The 21989-nt window shown below is 41.1% G+C and overlaps 1 protein-coding gene across 16 annotated transcripts in view; it reads left to right on the top strand.

The window, feature by feature from the left end:
* Positions 1-21989, top strand: part of clasp1a (cytoplasmic linker associated protein 1a) — a 258110-nt gene that overhangs the window by 229512 nt on the left and 6609 nt on the right. For all 16 annotated transcript variants that reach the window (XM_080199457.1, XM_080199456.1, XM_080199458.1 and 13 more), the window contains 4 exons: positions 9681-9871; positions 11829-11957; positions 18291-18497; positions 19981-20097. In XM_080199457.1, coding sequence (XP_080055583.1) covers positions 9681-9871; positions 11829-11957; positions 18291-18497; positions 19981-20097 — 644 coding nt within the window. The remainder of the gene's footprint in view (positions 1-9680; positions 9872-11828; positions 11958-18290; positions 18498-19980; positions 20098-21989) is intronic.

Consider the following 21989-nt stretch of genomic DNA (forward strand, 5'->3'; position numbering starts at 1 on the left):
GAAAGCTTAATTTCTTTTATGGCCTTCAGATAATATGCCTAGAGCAAGACTTGAAGTTGCAATATTTTTTCCCACAGAACAGTGGATATATGACTCGTAGCTAAAGCTGTGTTGATCATAATCTTTCAAAAATTTGGTTGCAGGATAGGGTTAATGACGTTATGTACTGTTAGTTGATTAAATGTTGTGTGGAATATGATGATTCCTGAGCTGTGACAACAATGAAAATGTGTGTAGGAAAACATCTGATCAAGGAATGAGGTTGGTGGCATCTACAATGGAACACGTTGTACATGATCTGTGGAACAAACAGCCTTGATGTGTTGAATGATTTGATTTATGATTCCTTGATGTTCCCATGTGCAAAGCTACTTGAGATCTGAAGAGAATGTTACACTGAGTTGGCAACTGACCCAATAAGCTATAGTGTGGGGATCGTTGGATGTATTGGAAAACCATGAAGTGCGCAGATGAGATGCAATGAATCAGTTCATTGGGAGAACTGTGCACAATGCATGGTGCCGGGTATAGTTAGTTTTACAATGAATTCATTAAAACTGTGGCAAGTAATTGAGAATAGTGCTAAAGCTGACAACTTGCTTCAGAGCTCTTCGGAGACTTTGGAATGGAATTTTATTTGAAGTACTCTCTAAGTCTTCCAGAATGCATTTGCGGTTTTTAGCTAAGAAATGGGATTCTGGAGAACTAAAACACTTCAAAAGAAATTGTGATCACTATGGTTACCTGCCCCTCGATTCAAGGATGACTAAGGTTGCATGTTTCTGCCATGGGTCGTCTTGGATTGAACCAGTTGCTTCTTGATCTACAGGTCTTGGACACATGGGAAAAGACATCCCATGAGGTAGAAAGAAAATCTTAAATATTGCAACTTGGAACCTTGCATTCCAAACCCCCCTATGATGGATGATCCCACTGAGTGTGATTCCTTAGCCAGGAGAAAGTAGGATAGCCTAATTTTAGGGCACCTTCTTTAGCCCCTATTCCATTTCAATTAAGTAGAGGATATGCTGAAAAGGACTGCTCAGTCACAGATGCTGCTGCCCAAAGACGCCTCTGTCCTTTCACATGTGTCCAATGATCTCCATGCATCTGTCACCTGCATGCAGATTCCTGACTAGAGCTCCCAAGTGCTCAGCCCCATCTTTTTCATCAATTCTTCATTGCTGCAGGACTTGGTAAATGGAGTCTGTTAGAAACCTGCATGCAATTTTGTTTGATGTGGAGTTCTTAGGCACTATCATTGCCCACACGGTCTTGATAGGTTGGTGGTCAGATTTTGGTGATGTGTTGAATGAACCACGATGATTGGTACCACCTTGTCACTGCACCTGCCTTCATACCCAGTGAGGTGCATTGTTGTCTTTTGCATGTTCTGCCTTTGAGGACTTTGGACCTCACTTTATCTGGCACCTTCCCCACCACGCTGGGAGCAAGGAGCACCTGATGGTATCGCTCGAGGTATTGCACAAGCCTCTCCTCCACATCAAGGTCACAATCTACAGAGGATCTGATTAGTATCAGGTGGTCTTAAGGTCATTCTTTGAAATGGCATTGTTGTTAATATGTATTGAAGGCTCATGTAATAAAATTTTAACAATGGTTCTTCACTTTCTTAGGAAGAATACTTGTGGCATGTTGTGGTCATGGATGAAATTAACAAATACTATCAAGCTTTTGGAAAATCTGCTAATGTTGCATTTAATTGGCACCTTGTGGCCTGAATTTAAAAAAACTGAACCCATGAGCTACATGACCACACCTTGGATTTAATCCAGCTCTGGTTTAAATAAAGGTTAATTGGATTACTTATTGAGTCTATTGTTTGCAGGCTGGAGAGATATCATAGAAAGGACCTTTAAGGACCTTGGAGGTGACAGTTGATCTTGAATGTCCAGTTAAAGCCATTGGAACGTCAGTATTGGAGCCTTATCTAGCAGGAGCCCACTGTTCCCTTTGTGGCTAAAGTTGCTGTTACGTTGTTAATCGTGTCTCATCAGATTAAATCTGTCTAGCTCAGGTAACACCTGCTTTAAGGTCAACAAGTTAGCTTCACTAAAGCTTTGCATGTCTGATCCCTTTCCCAGATTTGTAGATTAGAGATTAATTTTTTAAAAGCAATTTAAGTACTGACTGCATCAGAGCAGTTGGAGCAATAATTAATTGCAGTATTGAGTTTGAGTGAATTGTTAGGGTGCAACACGTGCTGTTGAGACTTTTTGCAGGCATCCAGAGAATGAACACTACATTCCTTCAATGGAATGTGTAACTTCCACATGGGACCAAAAAGACAAAAGGTAGGGAATTATAGGCCGGTTAGCGTAACATCCTTAGTTGGAAATGTGCTAGAGTCCATTATCAAAGAAGAAATAGCAAGACACCTAGAAAAGAATGGTTTGATCAAGCAGATGCAGCACGGATTCATGAAGGGGAAGTTGTGTTTAATGAATTTATTGGATTTCTATGAGGATGTGACTAGTGCAGTGGACAGAGGGGAACTGGTGGATGTGGTGTTTTTAGATTTCCAGAAGGCGTTTGATAAGGTGCCTCACAAAAGATGGCTGCAAAAGGTTAGGGTGCATGGAGTTGGGGGTAAGGTGTTAATGTGGATTGAGGATTGGTTGTCTAACAGGAAGCAGAGAGTTGGAATCAATGGGTGCTTTTCTGGTTGGCAGTTGGTGACTAGTGGAGTGCTGCGGGGATCGGTGCTGGGGCCTCAACTGTTTACCATTTACATAGACGATCTGGAGGAGGGGGCTGAGTGTAGGGTAACAAAATTTGCTGATGACACGAAGATGAGTGGAAAAGCGAAATGCGTGGAGGGCGCGGAAAGTCTGCAGAGAGATCTGGATAGGCTCAGTGACTGGGCGAGGACCTGGCAGATGGAGTATAACGTTAGCAAATGTGAGGTTATCCACTTTGGTAGAAATAATAGTAGGAGGGATTATTATTTAAAGGGTGAAAAGCTGCAGCATGCCACTGTGCAGAGGGACCTGGGGGTCCTTGTGCACGAATCACAAAAACCCAGTCTGCAGGTGCAGCAGGTGATCAAGAAGGCGAATGGAATGTTGGCCTTTATAGCGAGGGGGATAGAATATAAAAGCAGGGAGGTCTTGCTGCAACTGTACAGGGCACTGGTGAGGCTGCAGCTGGAGTACTATGTGCAGTTTTGGTCCCCGCGTTTGCAAAAGGATATATTGGCCTTGGAGGGAGTGCAGAGAAGGTTCACTAGGCTGATACCGGAGATGAGGGGATTGGCCTATGAAGAGAGACTAAATAGACTGGGTCTGTACTCGTTGGAGTTTAGAAGGCTGCGAGGGGGGGATCTTATAGAGACTTGAAGATAATGAAGCTAGATAGGTTAGAGGTAGAGAGATTCTTCCTGCTTAGAAAAGATAGCAGAACTAGAGGGCACAGCCTCAAAATAAAGGGGGGGGGGGGGACAGTTTAGAACAGAGTTGAGGAGGAACTTCTTCACTCAAAGGGTGGTGAATCTCTGGAATTCTCTGCCTCGTTGAATATATTTAAGTCACGGGTAGATGGGTTTCTGATAGACAGAGGAATTAAGGGTTATGGGGAGAAAGCGGGAAGGTGGAACTGATCCACTTCAGATCAGCAATGATCTTATTGAATGGCGGGGCAGGCTTGAAGGGCTAGATGGCCTACTCCTGCTCCTATTTCTTATGCTCTTTTGAATGAGATCAGTGGCAAGCACAGACCTCCGCCCAGAGTCAATAAGTGCTTTCAGTGTCATGATAGGACCAGAACTACCTAGGAATGATGGCATCTTGTTGCAGTGCTGCGTGGAGAATGTTTCCTCTTTTTGGAATTGTACTTTGTGGTAATGCGTAGCACTCTCCTTTGCAAAACTAAAACAGTACATGATTACTGCCTGGGTTGCTTTTGCTTTAGTCATAGAAATTGTAAATTTGCATGAACAAATTCCAGTGGAATTGGTATTCTGTCTTGTGTCAATCACAAGCTTGAATTCCAGCTCATCAGACGAACCTGTAGGACTGTCTGGTATGCAAGTGCATTGATTGGAAAATGCTGCTTTATATAGATTGCAATAGTACTTGTGAGATGCTTGGTAGGTTAATGTGTGTAATAACCTGTAATTATACTTAATAAATATCCTGTGCTCGTTTGGAGGCATTTCTGTTCATATTTCTTGGGAGGGGGGGTGCGGTGGAGCAGAGCAGGAAACTTGTCCCAGATTTTTATTTTCCAGGTATGCTCTTCTAAAGATGTCTACAGAATCGGCAAGTAAAACACAGCACAACTTTCCTTACTTTAAAAACTATCCTGTAAGTACAGAAGGGTTTATTCTTGGTTGTGTGCTCCAGGATGCTGTGGAATTGGATTTCTGATACTCAGTTGAGAAGTGGCCTTTGCTTTTGAAGGTGGTATCCTGTCTGGAAGGCTATTTGAGTAGTCATTAACTGTTAAATTTACTTAGCTGGAGAGATATGTGGGATAAAAACCCAGATCCATTCCAAAAGATAACCCAGCTAGTTTGGGTACACAAGTAGCAGAATAAATATCCTGACCTAGAATTCAGATCATTCAGAATTGTCAAAAATGCTTTTATTCATATTGCACCTGTAAAACTTCCAAAGATTAAAAGCAAATTGCTGTGGGTGAATTTCCAAAGAAGTTTAACTACATTAAATGGGTCACGTAAAATAAGGTGTTCAGGGTAACCAATTTGACTGTATCGTTTTCGAGCTTGAGTAACGTATGACCTTCTTGTTCAATTCTGATGTCAGTGCAAACTGTGCAGCTTTGGGTAAGTGAAGACATGACTGCTAACCCACAATAGTGACAGGGTGGATGCTGAATGGATTGGGAAAACTAGGATTAGAGAACACAGTTTGAAAGCAAGGTGTCTCCAATTAAGAAGTCAGTGGACTTTTCCCAGAGAGCAGTGGAGGCAGGGTCATTGAATACTTTAAAATGTTGTGTAGATTAGATTCTTGATTGACAAGGGAGCCAAAGGTTATAGTGGATAGATGGGAAAGTAGAATTGAGGCCACAGTCAGAGCAGCTATGACCTTATCAAGTAGGAGAACAAGATTGAGGAGCCAAATGACATATTCCCACTCCCTAATTTGTATACATACATACATATGTATGGTTATTGACTGAGGTGAGGTGCTGTGTGGTAGCACTTCAGTGTAATGTGAGAAATGGAGCAGCCAGTTTACAGACCTTATAATCCCACAAGCAACAGACGAATGAACAATTAAATTTTTAAATGTTGTTTGTTAAGTGTTAATGTCTGACCAAATAATGAGTTAACATCCTTTCTGATCTTTGAAACATGTTGTGGGATCTTTTGAGTCCACCCAAGAGGCAGATGGGATCGGGCGCTCTGCTTAACATCCAGAAGGCAATATAATGTAGCGTGAGCTCAATGCTGTCAGTCCAGATTATATGTTCAAGTCTCTGGAGTGAGAGTGAAAGCTAAAATCACAGCATTGTTATTGTGAAGAATTCAGTCCATTGTGTCAGCTGCAGCTTTCCAAATGAGCATTATAACTTAGTGCCATTCCCCTCCCTTTTTCCCCATACACCTGCAAAAGTTGTTGCACAACATTTAGATTAGTATAAATAACATAATGGAAATCTGTGCTGATATATAAACTGGAAACATATATCTGTTTATGTAAATAGTATCTTTCTAAATACATGGAGGGGATGTGGAGTAGTGGTGAAGCTATTGGAGTAGTAGTCCAGATGCTCAGACTAAAGGTTCAGATCCCATTGTGGCATCTATTGGAATTTAAATTCATTCAGTAGATTAAAATGTAAAGCCAGTCTCAATAATAGCGATCTTGTCATGAAAATCTACCTGGTTTACTCATGCCCTTTATGGAAGGAAATCTGCTGTCCTTGCCTGATTTGCTCTACATATGACTCCAGATCCATGGAAGTGTGGTTAACCCTTAACTGCTTCTAGCAAACCACTCAGTTCAAGGATAAGCAGAGATATACAACTAATGCTAGCCTTACCAATGACACCCGCATTCCATGAAAAATATCATACAACTGCTGGCAGTTTTGTTATAAGATTTTGTCTCTCAGCATGTTTGCTTTTAAGGGTTGCAGTATATGTTGTTTTGTTTGGATATTAAGGAGGAAATTGGTAGATTTCCATACAAAAAAAAACCTCGAATTGAATCAAAGCCACAGGTTTAGCAATAAGTTAATTATATTTGGTGATTTCAACTTTCCCAATATTAATTGGGGTGCACACATAGTATTAAGGGCTTGGATGGAGTGGATTTCTTGAGATGTATACAGTAGAACCTTTTAGATCAATATATAGAGGGCTCAACGAAAGATGTTGCAATGCTGGACCTAATTCTGGAACCGTTGAGGTGGTGGTGGGATCGCATTTATAGCAACCATGACATGATACAATTTAAGCTTATTATGGACAAAGAAGTAGACAAGTTACCAAAAAAATTTGAATTGGGTAAGAGTGTATTAGTACAACAAGGCAGGATTTGGTAGACTGCAAAAAGCTACTTTTGGGGAAATCTACAGAAGAGCAATAGGGGTGTTTAAAAAGGAAATGGGGAGGATATAAACGCAATATGTTCTCTCTAGAGTAACATAAAGGAATAACAAACCCAGGGAACAATGGATGAGCAGAGGTATTCAGGATATGATGAAATTTTACCAAGGCCTATTCTGCACTCTGATTCTGTAGCAGTGTCAGATTTGGGACCAGAAGAGGGACTGTTATGTTAAGATGGGAACGTGTGCAGCATTTGTACTAGCTTGAGGAAGGTGTTAACTGGGTCTGGTTGATCCAATGTTTTGACCACTGTTTGTAACCTATACAAGTGGTCTGTTTACCCCAAATAATGTGTAAATCCATCAATGCTGACAAGACTAATACAGGGGAGAGTATTAGAGACGAGGTGCAGCTGAGATTTTCAGAAGAATTCAGATTGGTTCAGCAATTAAATATAAAACTAAAATTCTGCAGTAATGAATGTAAAGTTACTAAATTGAAAAACGGGCCATAAATGAACAGTGATTGAAAGTAAATGCAGAGAGCTAGAGAAATATACATGATTAATAGCAGAAAGATTAATCTGTCTAGAAGATGTTTTGAATTAATTTAAAATCTAATCAAATGTCAAAAAATACAATTCCATATGAATTATGTTGGTACTTTATGGGGCATTGCACAAACATATTTATTGTATCATGTTTTGTCACATGAGCACAGACCAGCTATGCATGCACCATAAATGTTACTACTGGAGGGATCAAGAAAAGCAACAAGACTATTTTTTTTAACTCATTATGGGATGTGGTTATTGCTGGTTAGACCAATATTTATTGCCCGTTCCACGTTGCCTTTGAGAAGGTGGTGGTGAGCTGCTGCCTTGAAACCGCTAAATGTTTCTGAGGTGCAGGTGCACAGGAATGCTGTTAGGGAGGGAGTTCCAGGATTTTGCCCTACTGATAGTGAAGAAATAGTGATATATTTTCAAGAAGGATGGTGAGTGATTTGGAGGTGAACCTCCAGGTGGTGGTTTTCCGCGGTATCTGCTACTCTTGTCTTTCTGTATGGTAGGGGTCATGGGTTTGGGAGGTGCTGCCTAAGGAACCTTGGTGAGTTCCTGCAGTGCATCTTGTAGATGGTAACCATGTTTGCCACTGTTTGGTGGTGGGGGGGAATTGAATATTTGTGGAAGGCATAGCAATCAAGCGGGGCTGCTTTGTTCTGCGTTGTGGCAAGCTTCTCGATTATTGTTGGACTTCTACTTATCCGGGTAAATGGAGAGTATTCAGTTACATTCTTGACTTGCGCATTGTAGATGATGGACAGGCAGTCTGAACATTGTTTAGGCATCAGCGAACACCCCACTTCTGACCCAACTAATTATTCCAAATGTGTATTCTGGAAGAATTATGAGAAATAGAAAAGTTTAAGATTTCCAATTAGAACAAAAATAACTAAGGAGAGACCTTGTCAAAGTACAATATTTAAATTTTTAGAAGTAAGCTTGGATTACTATTTTGAAGTAAACTCTTAAAGTAAGACCAGGAGGAAATAAATGGGAACTATGAAAAATAAATATCACATAGAATTTTGTGAGTTGGAATGATTTGCCAGCAGAATAGTAGCCACAAAAATATTTGGGTCATTCAAGCTGCAGAGATATGCTGAGGTCATTTTTAAGGTACTGGAGGATTAGATTTCAATAGCTATTTTTGTCCTCGACTTTCCTCTACTATTTATTATTTTCGTTCTCACTCCTCTCCCATCAATCTTTGTTCCTTCTCTTCCTGAAGTTATTGCATTCTTGAGATACAGTCCCTGGTTGTATTTCACTACTTCACTCAAGTGGCTGTTATTGTAAGCTTTAACTGCGGAATGTCTGCATGCTATTCAATTGTCAGGGGCACTGCAGCCAGTGTCAGTCCTGTCCCCCCTCGATATTATGAGTGGGAGAGAGAGACGAGTTGCTGAAACCTTTCATGTTTTACTCATCAGGACAGATACATGCCAAATTTCAAACTATTGCAATTTATATGACAGGAGAAAAGGGTGTTGATTAGTGGGCAAATTGACTCTGGCCAAGGCATTGCTGTAGAGAAAGCAACAGAAACTATAGGCTCCCCAAGCTCCTGGAGAACCTTTTTAAAAAAAGGTGAAAAGCTGAGACGTATTTGTAAAGAATAAGCCTCTGATTATGAATGTGTCTGTCTTGTCACAAGCCATGTTACAAGCTCTACTGATTATGTTAAATTGTCAGTACAAATACTAGTACACTCAAGATTGTTCAGCCAGTACTTCCCAATTGCAAAATTACATCTAGCAGTAAATGTTTTGATTTGGATTTTTCAAGCTTGAGCTGCTTGAGTACGATCTGTACTCTGCCTATTGCGAACAACCAAAGGTACATGCCATTTGATTGGATCAGCCAATCACTGGAATATAATGGCCAATATATCTGGCTTCAAAACAGTTCTGAAATTCATACATGACATTACTCAGTTGTGGGATCGGCAGAATATTGTTTTGAACTGCAGGCAGTTCCAGACAGTGGAAAATACCGCTTGAGTAACCACTGCATGGGAGCAACATGAACCAGCTTGCTTAATCTACTGTTCAAACTTTTGAGATACTTTGCCTTTCCAGATTAATTTCAGGACCAAAAGTGGTGTTTTTTGGCCCACTTGCAAGTTTGCACAATACACAGCAAACAGTGATCCAATCGGGATAGCCATTGTCTTGCAGAAAAGCTTCCATGTGCTTTTGCGAGATCACTGTGAAGATGAAAGTTGAAAATTTATTTTGCTAGAGTTACATTTCAAACTTGGGGCCTATCTATCTTTAATCCTGTGTAAGGTAAAGGTATTTTCATTTTATTAAAAATTCTTGAATTATATATTTTGGTTGGAAAAATCTGTAACACTTAAAAAAATTGAAGCTTGGATATTAATGCTGTACTAAAATCTGTGCTGGGAGTACGGCTGTCTGGTGTCATATCCTTTAACTGGCTAGTCAAGCGAAAGGTGCAGTTCAGTAGTAATGTAATTCTCATGTACTACAACTTTTTTGACCAAATGGCACGGACACTTTTGGCAGATGTCAGGAATGATATTTTTTCCTTTTTTTTTGCCCCTTGCAGTTCCCATTGACCATTCAGATTTGGTTGCTGACCTTCTGAAAGAACTTTCCAACCACAATGAGCGAGTTGAAGAGAGGAAGGCAGCACTGCTGGAACTCTTAAAAATAACCAGAGAGGACACTCTGGGGGTGTGGGATGAGCACTTCAAGACTATTCTGCTTTTGCTTCTAGAAACTCTAGGGGACAAGGATGTAAGTAATTCTTCACACCCCATGGTGGGTGAAAACCCTGCCTTCTCCTAAGGAGCGAAATGGTATTTTACAACATCAGATTGAGTTCAGAAAACAACTGTGTAGCTTGTTCAAAATAAGTGAGACTTCCAGTTTGCTGGACTAAACCAGCCAACCTGTTTTATTTAATATGGAGTCCCTTGAGCTTGTGGATAAAATGTTTCTCCAGGACATCCAAGTTGTTTAACCTCGGGTCAGTTCAAGATGGACTACAGACAAATAACGTAAAATACTGAAGTGAAATACTCCAGATGCTACAAAACAAAAATAGAAGATGCTGGAAATACGTAGCATGTCTGTGGAGAAAGAAACCAAGTGCATGTTGCAAATGGATGAACTTTTATCAGAATTAGGATAAGTTAGAGATTTAAGCTAGTGAAATCTTGGGGTATGGGTATCTCTTCTAACAAAGTGGAAGGCAGTAGTGATTAAATGACCATTTTGTTAATGGTGCAATGCCAAAGGGAGAGATAATGTGGACAAGGAAAGAAAACAAAACATATTGAGAGAAGGTGTGAATGGCAGGGTCAAGGATATCTGTTGCCTGAAAGGAAACAGAGTGAAACAAGAGAAAGACCAAAACTCGCAAATCAAAAGGAAATATCACAGGTTGCCATCTAAAATTGTAGAACTCAATGTCGAGTCTGGAAAATGCCCTGTGGAAAGTTGAAGTGCGGTTCCTCTAGCTTACGTTGAACTTTTTCGGAACAGTTTAGGAGTCAGAGGACAAAGATCAGAATGGAAGGAATGTGGATAGTTAAAATGGGAGATTACTGCAAGCTTGGGGTCATATTCTGCAAAATGACCACCCAATCTGCATTTGATCTCCTCCGTGTACTCGATGCAGAATGGACTACATCTTGAGCGATGAATACAGAATATTAAATTGAAAGAAGTGCAAGTAAATTGCTCTTTGATCTAGAATGTGTGTTTGGGACCTGGGATAGTAAGAAGGAAGGAGGAATTCCTTCACTTGCATGTGTGAAGGGGAGAGGGTGTTGACGATGACTGGGGAATGGACAAGGGTATCACAAGGTTTTTGGAAATGATAACAGGGAAGGGAAGAGGAAGATAGCATCATGCTGGAAGTGGGAGAAATGGCAGAGGATGATCTATTGAATATGGCAGTCGGTTGGGTGGAAGGTGAGGACAAGTGGAACCCTAGCATGGGGAGAACAAGGGGTGAAAGGAGAAGTGCATGAAGTGGATCATGGACTCTGTCAACCAAGTGGGGTGGGTAGGAGTAGAATCCTCAGGTGAGGAAAAAGGAAAATCAATTAGAAGCATGATTATGGAAATTTTGAATATTTTGACATTTTCAGTGTTAACAGTTCTGCACCTATTCAAGCAATTTGAAACACAGAGCAAGTGATTAAAACAAGTCAGAAGGGTATTAAACAGGACAAGAGGGGTGACACTGACCTTGAGGATCATTTTCATAAGATTTAAATTTATTGTGATGGCTAATCCATTCACAACGTGGCTTAAACAGAAACTTAATGTTAGTGTATCGCATGAAATAATTAGATCTGACCTCGTTATAAGCCCTTTTTGGAATGGGATGCACATTGTTCATGGTGTAGAAAGCTATAAATCCAGTTTGTGACTTGATGTGCAGGTAGTCTATTACAAAGAAAATGTTACTTTTGAGTGCTCATGCATTTACAGTTAGCAAACATGTAATAAAACTACAACTGCCCACAAGGAGAAAATTTCCTAAGTGTGTTAATCCCTGACATCCCTGCCAGATACAAGTTTCAGAAGATTATTCTTTGACCTCTTGTGAACGTTGCATGGTGGTGTTGGTGACCGTAAATGTTGACTTGAATTGTGACTCATTCTCTGGAAAAGAATTATATGAAAATATAACAATTCATAAATGTATTTACAAATCAATTCCTCTCATCCCCACCCCCAGCACTCCATTAGAGCATTAGCCTTAAGAGTTCTACGAGAAATTCTGCGCAATCAACCAGCAAGGTTTAAAAATTACGCAGAACTAACCATAATGAAAACACTAGAAGCACACAAAGATTCCCACAAAGAGGTGAGTTAAGTTTCAGTATTACTCAGTAACTTAAATTCTTATCTATAAGTTCCTTCCAATTAATTTTCATTTAATTTGTTTTTCAAATTGATATTAAACATCCTTCAGCAAATTAAACACATTTCAGTCAATTAGTGAGGTACCGTTTGGTATCTGACAAATTAAGAAATTACTGATTGATGACATTTCATGCATCTTTTTTCAATGTAATATATTTTCAGTGGGAATTGAATTGGTTGTCTCAGGTCATATTGTCATAGAAGTTTGAGCAAAATGATACTAGAGGTATTGTAACAGCCTAAGTAAAAGGGAAGACCATCCATTCCTCTTCACCATCGGGGTGTTGTGACAGCAGTACGCACTGTTTCTCAACTCTCCAATATGAATTTAACAGGCAAACTAGTCGAACACACCTCAAAGCACATTCAGTGATGGATGCGACCAAGCAAATCCAAGTTTCCTAGCATCTCATTTGGATGACAGTGACCATTGAGAGTCACAAAATCCCAGTAAACCCATCTCACTTATGAAAAATGTCAACTCTTAAGCCACTCCAATTCGACTGCTGATCTCCAAATAGAGCAAAGAAAATTACAGCACAGGAACAGGCCCTTCACCCCTCCAAGCCTGCGCAGACCATGCTGCCTGATTTGACCTTACCCTTCTGGGGACCATATCTCTTTGTTCCCTTCCTATTCGTGTATTTGTCCAGATGTCCCTTAAAAGTCACTATCGTATCTACTTCCACTTCCTCCCCGGCAGAGAGTTCCAGGCACCCAACACCTATGTATAAAAAAAAACTTGCCTTGTGCATCCCCTTTAAACCTTGTCCCTTGCATCTTAAACCTGTGCCCCTAGTAATTGACTCTTGCACCCTGAGAAAAAGCTTCTGACTATCCACTCTGTCCATGCCCCTCATAATCTTGTAGACTTCTATCAAGTCGCCCCTTAACCTCCATCGTTCCAATTAGAACAAACCAAATTTCTCCAACCTCTCCTCTTAGCTAATGCCCTCCATACCAGACAACATCCTGGTAAATCTTTTCTGTACCTTCTCCAAAGCTTCCACATCCGTCTGGTATTGTGGTGACCAGAATTGAAAACTATATTCCAAATGCAGCCTAACTAAGGTTCTATAAAACTGCAACATGACTTGCCAATTTTTAAACTCAATACCTCAGCCGATGAAGGCAAGCATGCTGTCTGCGTTCTTGACTACTCTATCTTCTCCACCTGCGTTGCCACTTGCCATGACCTGTACACACACATCCCTCTGCCTATCAATGCTCTTAAGGGTTCTGCCATTTACTGTGTATTTCCCATCTGTATTAGACCTTTTGAAATGCATTACCTCACATTTGTCCGGATTAAATTCCATCTGCCATCTCTCCGCCCAAGTCTCCAACTGATCCATATCCTGCTGTATCCTCTTGACAGTCCTCGTTGCTATCCGCAATTTCACCTACCTTTGTCGTCTGCAAACTTACTAATCAAACCAGTTATGTTTTCCTCCAAATCATTTATGTTACAAACAGCAAAAGTCCCATCACTGATCCCTGAGGAAGGCTACTTGTCACAGCCCTCCATTCAGAAACGCACCCTTCCACTACTACTCTCTATCTTCTATGACCCAGCCAGTTTTGTATCCATTTCACCAGCACACCTCTGATCCCATGCAAATTCACCTTCTCTACCAGTCTGCTATGAAGGACCTTGTAAAAAGGCCTTACTGAAGTCCATATAGACAACATCCATTGCCCTACTCTCAAGATCTTCGTCACAGTCGCAGAGTGGTTAGCACTGCTGCTTCACAGCTCCAGGGACCTGGGTTCGATTCCTGGCTTGAGTCACTGAAATGTGTGGAGTTTGCACATTCTCCACATGTCTGTGTGGGTTTCCTCCAGGTGCTCTGGTTTCCTCCCATAGTCCAAATATGTGCGGGTTAGGTTGATTGGCCATGCTAAAATTGCCCCTTAGTGTCCTGAGCTGCGAAGGTTAGAGAGATTAGCGGGTAAAATATGTAGGGATGTGAGGATAAAGCCTGGGGGGATTGTGGTCGGTGCAGACTCGATGGGCCAAATGGTCTCTTTCTGCACCAGAGGATTCTATGATTCTATGAAGTTAGAGACATGACCTCCCCTTCTCAAAACCATGTTGCCTTTCGCTAATACATCCACTTATTTCCAAGTGAGAGTAAATCCTGTTTCAAACAATCCTCTTTAATAATTTCCTTACCACTGACGTAAGGCTCATCAGCCTCTAATTACCTTGATTATCCTTGCTACCCTTCTTAAACAAAGGAAGAACATTGATTATTCACCAGTCCTCTGGGACCTCCTCTGTAAGAAGTCTCTCAACACCAGGTTAAAGTCCAACAGGTTTATTTGGTAGCAAATGCCACTAACTTTCGGGGTGCTGCTCCTTCGTCAGGTGAGTGGGAGTTCTGAACTCTTCCAGGCCCCAGCAATTTCCTCCCTTACCTCTCTCGATATTCTGGGGTATATCCCATAAGGCCCTGGGGACTTGTCTCCCTAATGTTTCTCAAGAGCCCCAATACCACCACCTTTTTGATCTCGACATGAGCCAAGCTATCAACACTCCCTTCCCCAGACTCATCATCCACCAAACCCTTCTCTTTTCTGAACACTGACGCCAAGTATTCATTTAATACTTTGCCCATTTCCTCTGGCTCCATGCATAGGTTCCCTCAACTGTCCTTGAGTGGGCTAATCCTCTCCCTGGCTACCCTCTTGCCCTTTATATAAGTATAAAAAGCTTTGGGATTTTCCTTAATCCTGCTGGCCAATGACTTTTTGTGACCCCTTTTAGTCCTCCTCACTCCTTGCTTCAGTTTCTTTCTACTTGTATTCCATGCTTGCTTTGTGTATTTCCAGCCTCCTAGCCTTATCAGATGCTCCCTTTTTCTCTTTGACTAGAGTCACGATATCTCTCGTTATCCAGGGTTCCCAAAACTTGCCACACTTATCCTTCATCCTTACAGGAGTGTGACGGTCCTGAATTCCTATCAATTTGCACTTGAAAACCTCCCACATGCCAGATGTTGATTTGCCCTCAAACACCTGCCCCCAATCTACGTTCTTCAGTTTCTGCCTAATACTATTGTAATTAGCCTTCCCCCAGTTTAGCACCTTCATTTAAGGACTACATTTCCCTTTACCCATCAGTACCTTAAAGCTTACTGAATTGTCCCTGAACTGCTCCCCCACTGAAATATCGACCAATACCAAGTCCAGTACAGCCCTTCCCTATTTGGACTATCTATATACTGTTTCAGGGAGCCCTCCTAAATGCTCTGGATACAGCTGCAATATTCTCCTTGACCAGTAGTGCAACTTCCCCACCTGTTTTACATTCCCCTCCATCTCGCCTGAAACATCTGTACCCTGGAACATTAAGCTGCCAGTCTTGTCCTTCCCTTAACCAAGCCTCTAATGAATCATAGATTCATAGAACCCTACAGTGCAGAAAGAGGCCCTTCAGCCCATCGAGTCTGCACCGAACACAATCCCTCCCAGGCCCTACCCCCATTTATTATACCCACTAATCCCTCTAACCTACGCATCCCTGGACATTAAGGGGCAATTTCTTAGCATGGCCAATTGACCTAATCCGCATATCTTTGGACTGTGAGAGGAAACCAGAGCACCTGGAGGAAACGCACGCAGACACGAGGAGAATGTGCAAACTCCATACAATGAGAACAACATCACCGTTCCAAGTACTGATCCAAGTTCCTCTGCCTTACCTGTTACACTTATCACATTGAAACAGTCCATCAGATCCTCTGTGATAAGCAACCACACCCTGCTAGCTCTTTCTCTGAGTCTTACCAGCCCTACTCTCTAGTTCCCCTTCATTTATTCACCTTTGCTTTGATTCCCATCCTCCTGCCAAACTAGTTTAAAGTAGCTCAGTCTGTCCTGCTGAGACTGCATTCTACAGGATTCACAAAAAAACGTACTGCTAACTACGGGTCTACTCCTTATTTTTTAATGTTTAAAAAGGCATTAACATGATATTTTACTATCGCAATAAATGTTTTGTGGAATTTTATTTTGCTTGAAGGTAAATTGAAGTTAGATATTTAAAGTTGATAGTCTTGTACTGTATCTAATGTCTTGACCAATGTTTAATACTGTAGCTACTATTCAAATATATTGCCAGACGATAATCCATTAGAGAAAGCAGGTCAATCTGTATGGGTATGTGCTATGATAGTTATGCTTCTAAATTAATTTGGCTTCTGAAGGACAGACTGTGTCCCGTCTATAAGGCTAACTGTATTGCCTATTATAGTTCTGAAATGGGGCTAAAATTAAACCATCGCTACCCTGAAGTCCTTCAACATCTGATTGCATCCAAAATGACAATGCAACTTGCATTTTTCTTTTGATGTGGAAGCTGCATGCATTTAAAAAAATAAATTACATATGGGCCCATGATCAGATTAGTTAATGAAGCATGATCATTTCAATTTCTACGCAAAGATGAACCTGCTAAACCGGGTGGTGTCAAATCTTGTGTACAGTAAAGCAAAGTACACTAAGGTTCAAATATAACATTGCAATATTGTTAGTTTTCAGAATTACTTTTTGTCACCATCTGGAAATTAAAATGCTGATAGGGAAACGTGAAAACACTGCATATCATTCATTCCAGTGAACTTAATGCTTTATTATCATTGTTGTGTAACAGATGCAGACTTTGTCTATCAGTTTATCTGAAGGTCACAAGCAAGTTTAGTTTTTTGCTTTATTCTTTTCAACCAAGCACTGGTTATATTTATAATCTGCAATTACGCCTGGGGAACTTTTATTTTTTACATGGGACTTTAGCTTACAACGAAGGAAAAGTTCTCTTTTTTTAAAATTTTCCAGTACATATAGGTTTATCTGTTGTTTAATGTTTGAATGTAATTCTTGCATGACTGTTTATTTCTGCCTTGAACCAGTATTGATCTGGTTTGTCCTCGTTGTCTGCCATCCACATGACCTTGTTTTAAAAAAAAATGTTCCCTGAACGCCTGTGATTATATGACTCATATTTAATGAACTCTGCCCGACACATTTCCAAGCGAGCATTGCACACTACTCTTTGAAATGAATTATTATTGCATCTCCTGTGATTGTAATAATGACAATCTGGGGACCTGAACTATGGGCTTTGGCCCCATTGCAGCCAAAACCCAATCATTGTTTGTCAGTGGTCGTAATACATTAAATTAACTCAATAGTTGCTTAGGTTTTCCAGTTATGTTGGTATAAATCCAGTCAAAATGAATGGATAACTATTGTGCTACAAGTGGAAAAAACATCTTGAGACTGACCGTGATTCTTGGAGATTAGGCAGTTCCCTGGGATCAAGGATGACTTGCTTCTACTGGTTCTGAAATGGCTAATGAATCCAATGTGTGAACTGCAGAATCTGTTACATGGATGGTCGACAGGTTGTACGGAGGTCTGTGCTATCCTGCCGCTCCCCATGCGCGCACACATGTCGACTGTACCTCTGCCCATTCCTGATTGTGTCTCAATCTGTTGAGTGTCTTCTCTGAATGAGCCTTCACCGTTGTGGATGGACACAAGATAGAGCCTGCCATGAGACTGTTTGACTTCTTCAGTGATGTTTTGAGAACATCCATGAAGTGTTTCAGCTGTCCTCCTGGTTCCTCCTCAGAAGGAAAGATGCACTGCTAATTACCAGGCACCCTGAAAAAATGCTTTGTTAGTAAATGCATGATAAGAAAGGCCTTGGAGGTAACTTTGTGCTCCAACAAATACATAAATATAACCATGCAAGTCAGCAACAGCAACTTGCATTTATTTCTGCATCCACCCCTTTGTAGAAGTGTAGTCAAACAAAATTTGATACTAAGCCACATTTACTGAGGTATAGCTGAACTGCGATTTCACACTAATCTGTTATTTCAGATCTCCTCTTCTCAGGTGATCCATTGACACTAGTGGATGGTTGTACTTCACCACTTCTGCCGTGCAGTGCTATAGCGCCTGGCCCTTCAACATGATCTGGATCTTCATGGTGCAGGAAATATTCTAATGGGACATCAGATTTCTGATAAGGAAGTAATTAATATGTAGTGTAAAACTGTAAAGGATAATATCAGTCTGCAGCACGGGAGGTCGTCATTTGGCCAAAAGAGAAAATGCTGGAAAATCTCACCAGAGAAAAGAGCTGATGTTTTGAGTCCTGATGACCCTTTGTCAAACCTACAACGCATAGAAAGTGTGGGTGTATTTTTTTTTCTAAGTGCCTCTGCTATTTACTAATAAATATGTCTATTGCTTCTTTAAGGTGGTAAGGGCTGCAGAAGAAGCTGCTTCCACTTTGGCAAGCTCCATTCATCCTGAACAGTGCATCAAAGTGCTCTGCCCAATCATCCAGACAGCTGACTACCCCATCAACCTCGCTGCCATTAAAATGCAAACAAAGGTGACTGAGAGGATCTCCAAGGAGTCTCTTCATCAGCTTCTCCCAGACATCATCCCAGGATTGCTTCAGGTGCTTACAGCTTAAATACGTAAAATAGTTTACCTCTATTATTTAATTCGCTCTTCAGTGAGAAACCTGATAACATCACTGGAAATAAGTGGTACTGATTCCTTTGGGCACTTGTTTCGCAAATAGACATTGAGCCTGTGGGCAGGAAAATCCATACCGGAATGGCAACACCGCGAAGGATGGAGTAGAAGCCAGCATGAATGATAAAACAGGAAGTTTGCCTCAATGAAAGCTTTAGATATTTGATTTGCCTTCAAGGCTGGGATTAATTTACCAACTCTCAAGCTAACCTATGTCAAATAGTAAACAAAAGCTAATGAATATTTTAAGGTGCACAGTATAAATCAAATATGCGTTACTATATCCAATGATTTGTATCAAATAAGACGTGATGGCATGATCCACGTAATTTTCTAATGCTTCAGTGCCACATGAGTGCATTACATTTGTACTGTTTCGCATTTTTCATAGTGGTCTGAACACATTTCATTGTGTTGATTATGATGTAACTTTACTGGAAACATGGCCTCAAGTCTCAGTGAAATTCCATGGGCCTTCCCTTGTGTCCATTGCCCCTCAGCCAGTGAGGTGCTTCTGAAGACCCTTGCTGTGTTCATTTTGGCGAGGAGTTTCTTTCTTTCTGTGCATATACTTGCACTTCATCAGTGTCTTCTTAAAACTTTTAACAGTATGCTTGAGCAGCATCAATTACTCTAATCCATTAGGCTCACCTCAAATGCGAGAGACATGTGCATAAGTTTGAGTTATCAAATACACAGACATTTTAGCTCAGATTTCAGCAAGCAAAAATTTTGTGTTGCTCGTTCACAGTAATTTATTTTTGGCATCACCCATGGCTCAATTGGTGGAACTCTCCCCTCTTAAGTCAGAAGGTTGTAATTCAAGTACCACTTAAGGATTTGAGCACAAAAATCAAAACAGACATCAACTGTAGTACTAGAAGTGCTGCATTGTCAGCAGCGCTAGTTTTCAGAAGAGACAATAGGAGGTTGAGTTTGCAGTCTCATGTGAACTTAAAAGATTCCATGATAGTACTTTGAAGCAGAACAGGAGACTTATCCCCAGCATTAATCAAAACAGAAAATGCTGCGTAAACTCATCAGATCTCCAGCAACTCTGGAGAGAAAAACAGGGTTAATATTTCAGGTCCCCAGCACCCTGGGTCCCTCAGTCAATATCACAGAAAAGACTACCTGGCCGTTTCACCTGTCGTTTATGGGACATTGCTCTGTGCCACTGTTCTTGCATTACAACAATGACTATACTTCAACAGCATGTCATTGACAGGAAGTATGGAACTAAATATCACTCCTCTCCAAAGCCAACAGAAGCACAATGGACTAAGTGGCCGCCTCGTGTTGTATAATATTCTCTATAATTGTATGAAATGCATTTGGTCAGAATTATGTACGCTTCCAGTGCTTTTTAGTTACTGTTTTATGAATCGTTGATTTTGTCACAGGGGTATGACAACACAGAAAGCAGTGTGCGTAAAGCAAGCGTGTTTTGCTTGGTGGCAATTTATTCTGTAATTGGAGAAGAGCTGAAACCTTACCTTGCTCAGCTCACAGGAAGTAAGGTAGGTACATGCGCATCAAATTCTTGTACACTCCAATGTTGTTTTTCCTAGCCTTTCTTTGACTGCAAGTTTGGATCACAGGCTTAATATTAAAAATGTGAAAGTCTGGTATTAAAATAAGCAAGGAAAGTCTAGAAATGTGCTCGGAATCTGTCTTATGGGGAATTGGTGATGAACTGCACTAATAATCCAGAGCTAATGTCTGGGGACATGGGTTCATGTCCCACCAGATTAATAAAATCTGGAATTGTAAGTTGGTTTGAGCAATGGTGGCTAAGAAACTATTATTGATTGTCGTAAAAAAAAATTTGTTTTACTATCTGCCATCCTTATCTGGTCTGGCCTACATGTGACTCCAGACCCACAGTAATGTGGTTGACTCTTAACTGTCCTCTGAAATGTTCTTGCCAATGACACCCACATTCCATGAAAGGATAAACAAAAAGGATAATACTGCATATTATACTTGCAAAGCTTTAGGTTTTTTTAAATGGAAAAATACACAGAAAAATACTAAGTGCAATAAAATTTCCTATTGAAAATCTTGTACTAATTTGGCCACAAGTAGTATTTTGTGAGCAACCTCATGAACTGGCATTCCCCAAGTTGATTTCCAGTTGAAGCAAGAGTTAGTGCTGCAGTTGGACTCCCTAGACTGGTTTAAGTTTGGGGAATGGGGAAGTTGAATGGAAACAATGATTTTCAAATGGTTGGAAGGTATTTCAAAGACTGAGCTTTTAGGAAGTCTCAGAGACTGAAATAGAAATGGGATTGAATGACTAGCAGTGAAGAAAGGAATCCCTCTGCCAATGAAAGTGACATTTCCTCTCTGAGGACTTCAAAGGGGTCCGTTCACACCTGTAGTTTCTGAAAGAGAGAGAGAGGGAACTCTGGAGTGTTGTTGTGATTTAAAAGGCTGTCAGGCGTCCAGGCGGCATGGAGATTAAAGTCACCAGATGACAGGTAGGAATGAAAATGTTGAGCAGAGAGCTGCGTGAAATCGCCATGCCAGGGAGCCAGGGGTTGTCTGTCAGGGCGAAAAGGGGCAATCCAGCAACTGGACCCCCATCCCATGGGACAGTACCAAGATCAACATTTTGACCCCAACCCAAGCCCTTGGGAGACCCTTCCTCTGCAACCTGGCAGTGATAGAGAGCACATAGCCATTGGACCTCCTTGAGCCACCCTCCCCACTCCCTCAGGGTCCAACATTGCCACGACAATACTATCCATTACCAGCACCAAAGCTCACCTGGTACATTGCCCACTGGGAAGGCAATTGTATGGTGGAAAATCGCTGAATGGGCTGCCAGTTTACATTTACAGGTTCCCTCCCGGGTTAGGTGAATCCCAATCGCCTTCACTACTGGCAGAAAGCCTGAGTTTTGCCAACGCCCCATTCACTGGGACATCAGGATCCACACCCCACTTTATGATAAGGAGTGAGGGTGCATACAAATCTGCCCTCTTCTGCTTCAGATTCTTTGTGTGATTCTAAATGCTTAGAGCTTTATACTGTGCAGAAATTACCATTGTTGTAACAATTTAGCTTCTGCTTACAAATTCATCAAAAGATAGGTGAGTAATTCTAAACCAGAATAATTTCTGTGCATAAGAACATAAGAAATAGGAGCAGGAGTAGGCCATCTGGCCCTTCGAGCCTGCCCCGCCATTCAATAAGATCATGGCTGATCTGTCATGGCTCAGTTCATTCCCGCCCTCTCCCCATAACCCTTAATCCCTTCTCTTATCAAAAACCCATCAACCCGCGTTTTAAAAATATTTAGCAAGGTAGCCTCCACCACTTCAACGGGCAGAGAATTCCAGAGATTCACCACCCTTTGAGTGAAGAAGTTCTTCCTCAACTCCGTTCTAAACCACCCCCCCTTTAT

The sequence above is a fragment of the Carcharhinus amblyrhynchos genome, chromosome 11 (assembly GCF_965287045.1).
Source record: "Carcharhinus amblyrhynchos chromosome 11, sCarAmb.v2.hapA, whole genome shotgun sequence".
NCBI lineage: Eukaryota > Metazoa > Chordata > Chondrichthyes > Carcharhiniformes > Carcharhinidae > Carcharhinus > Carcharhinus amblyrhynchos.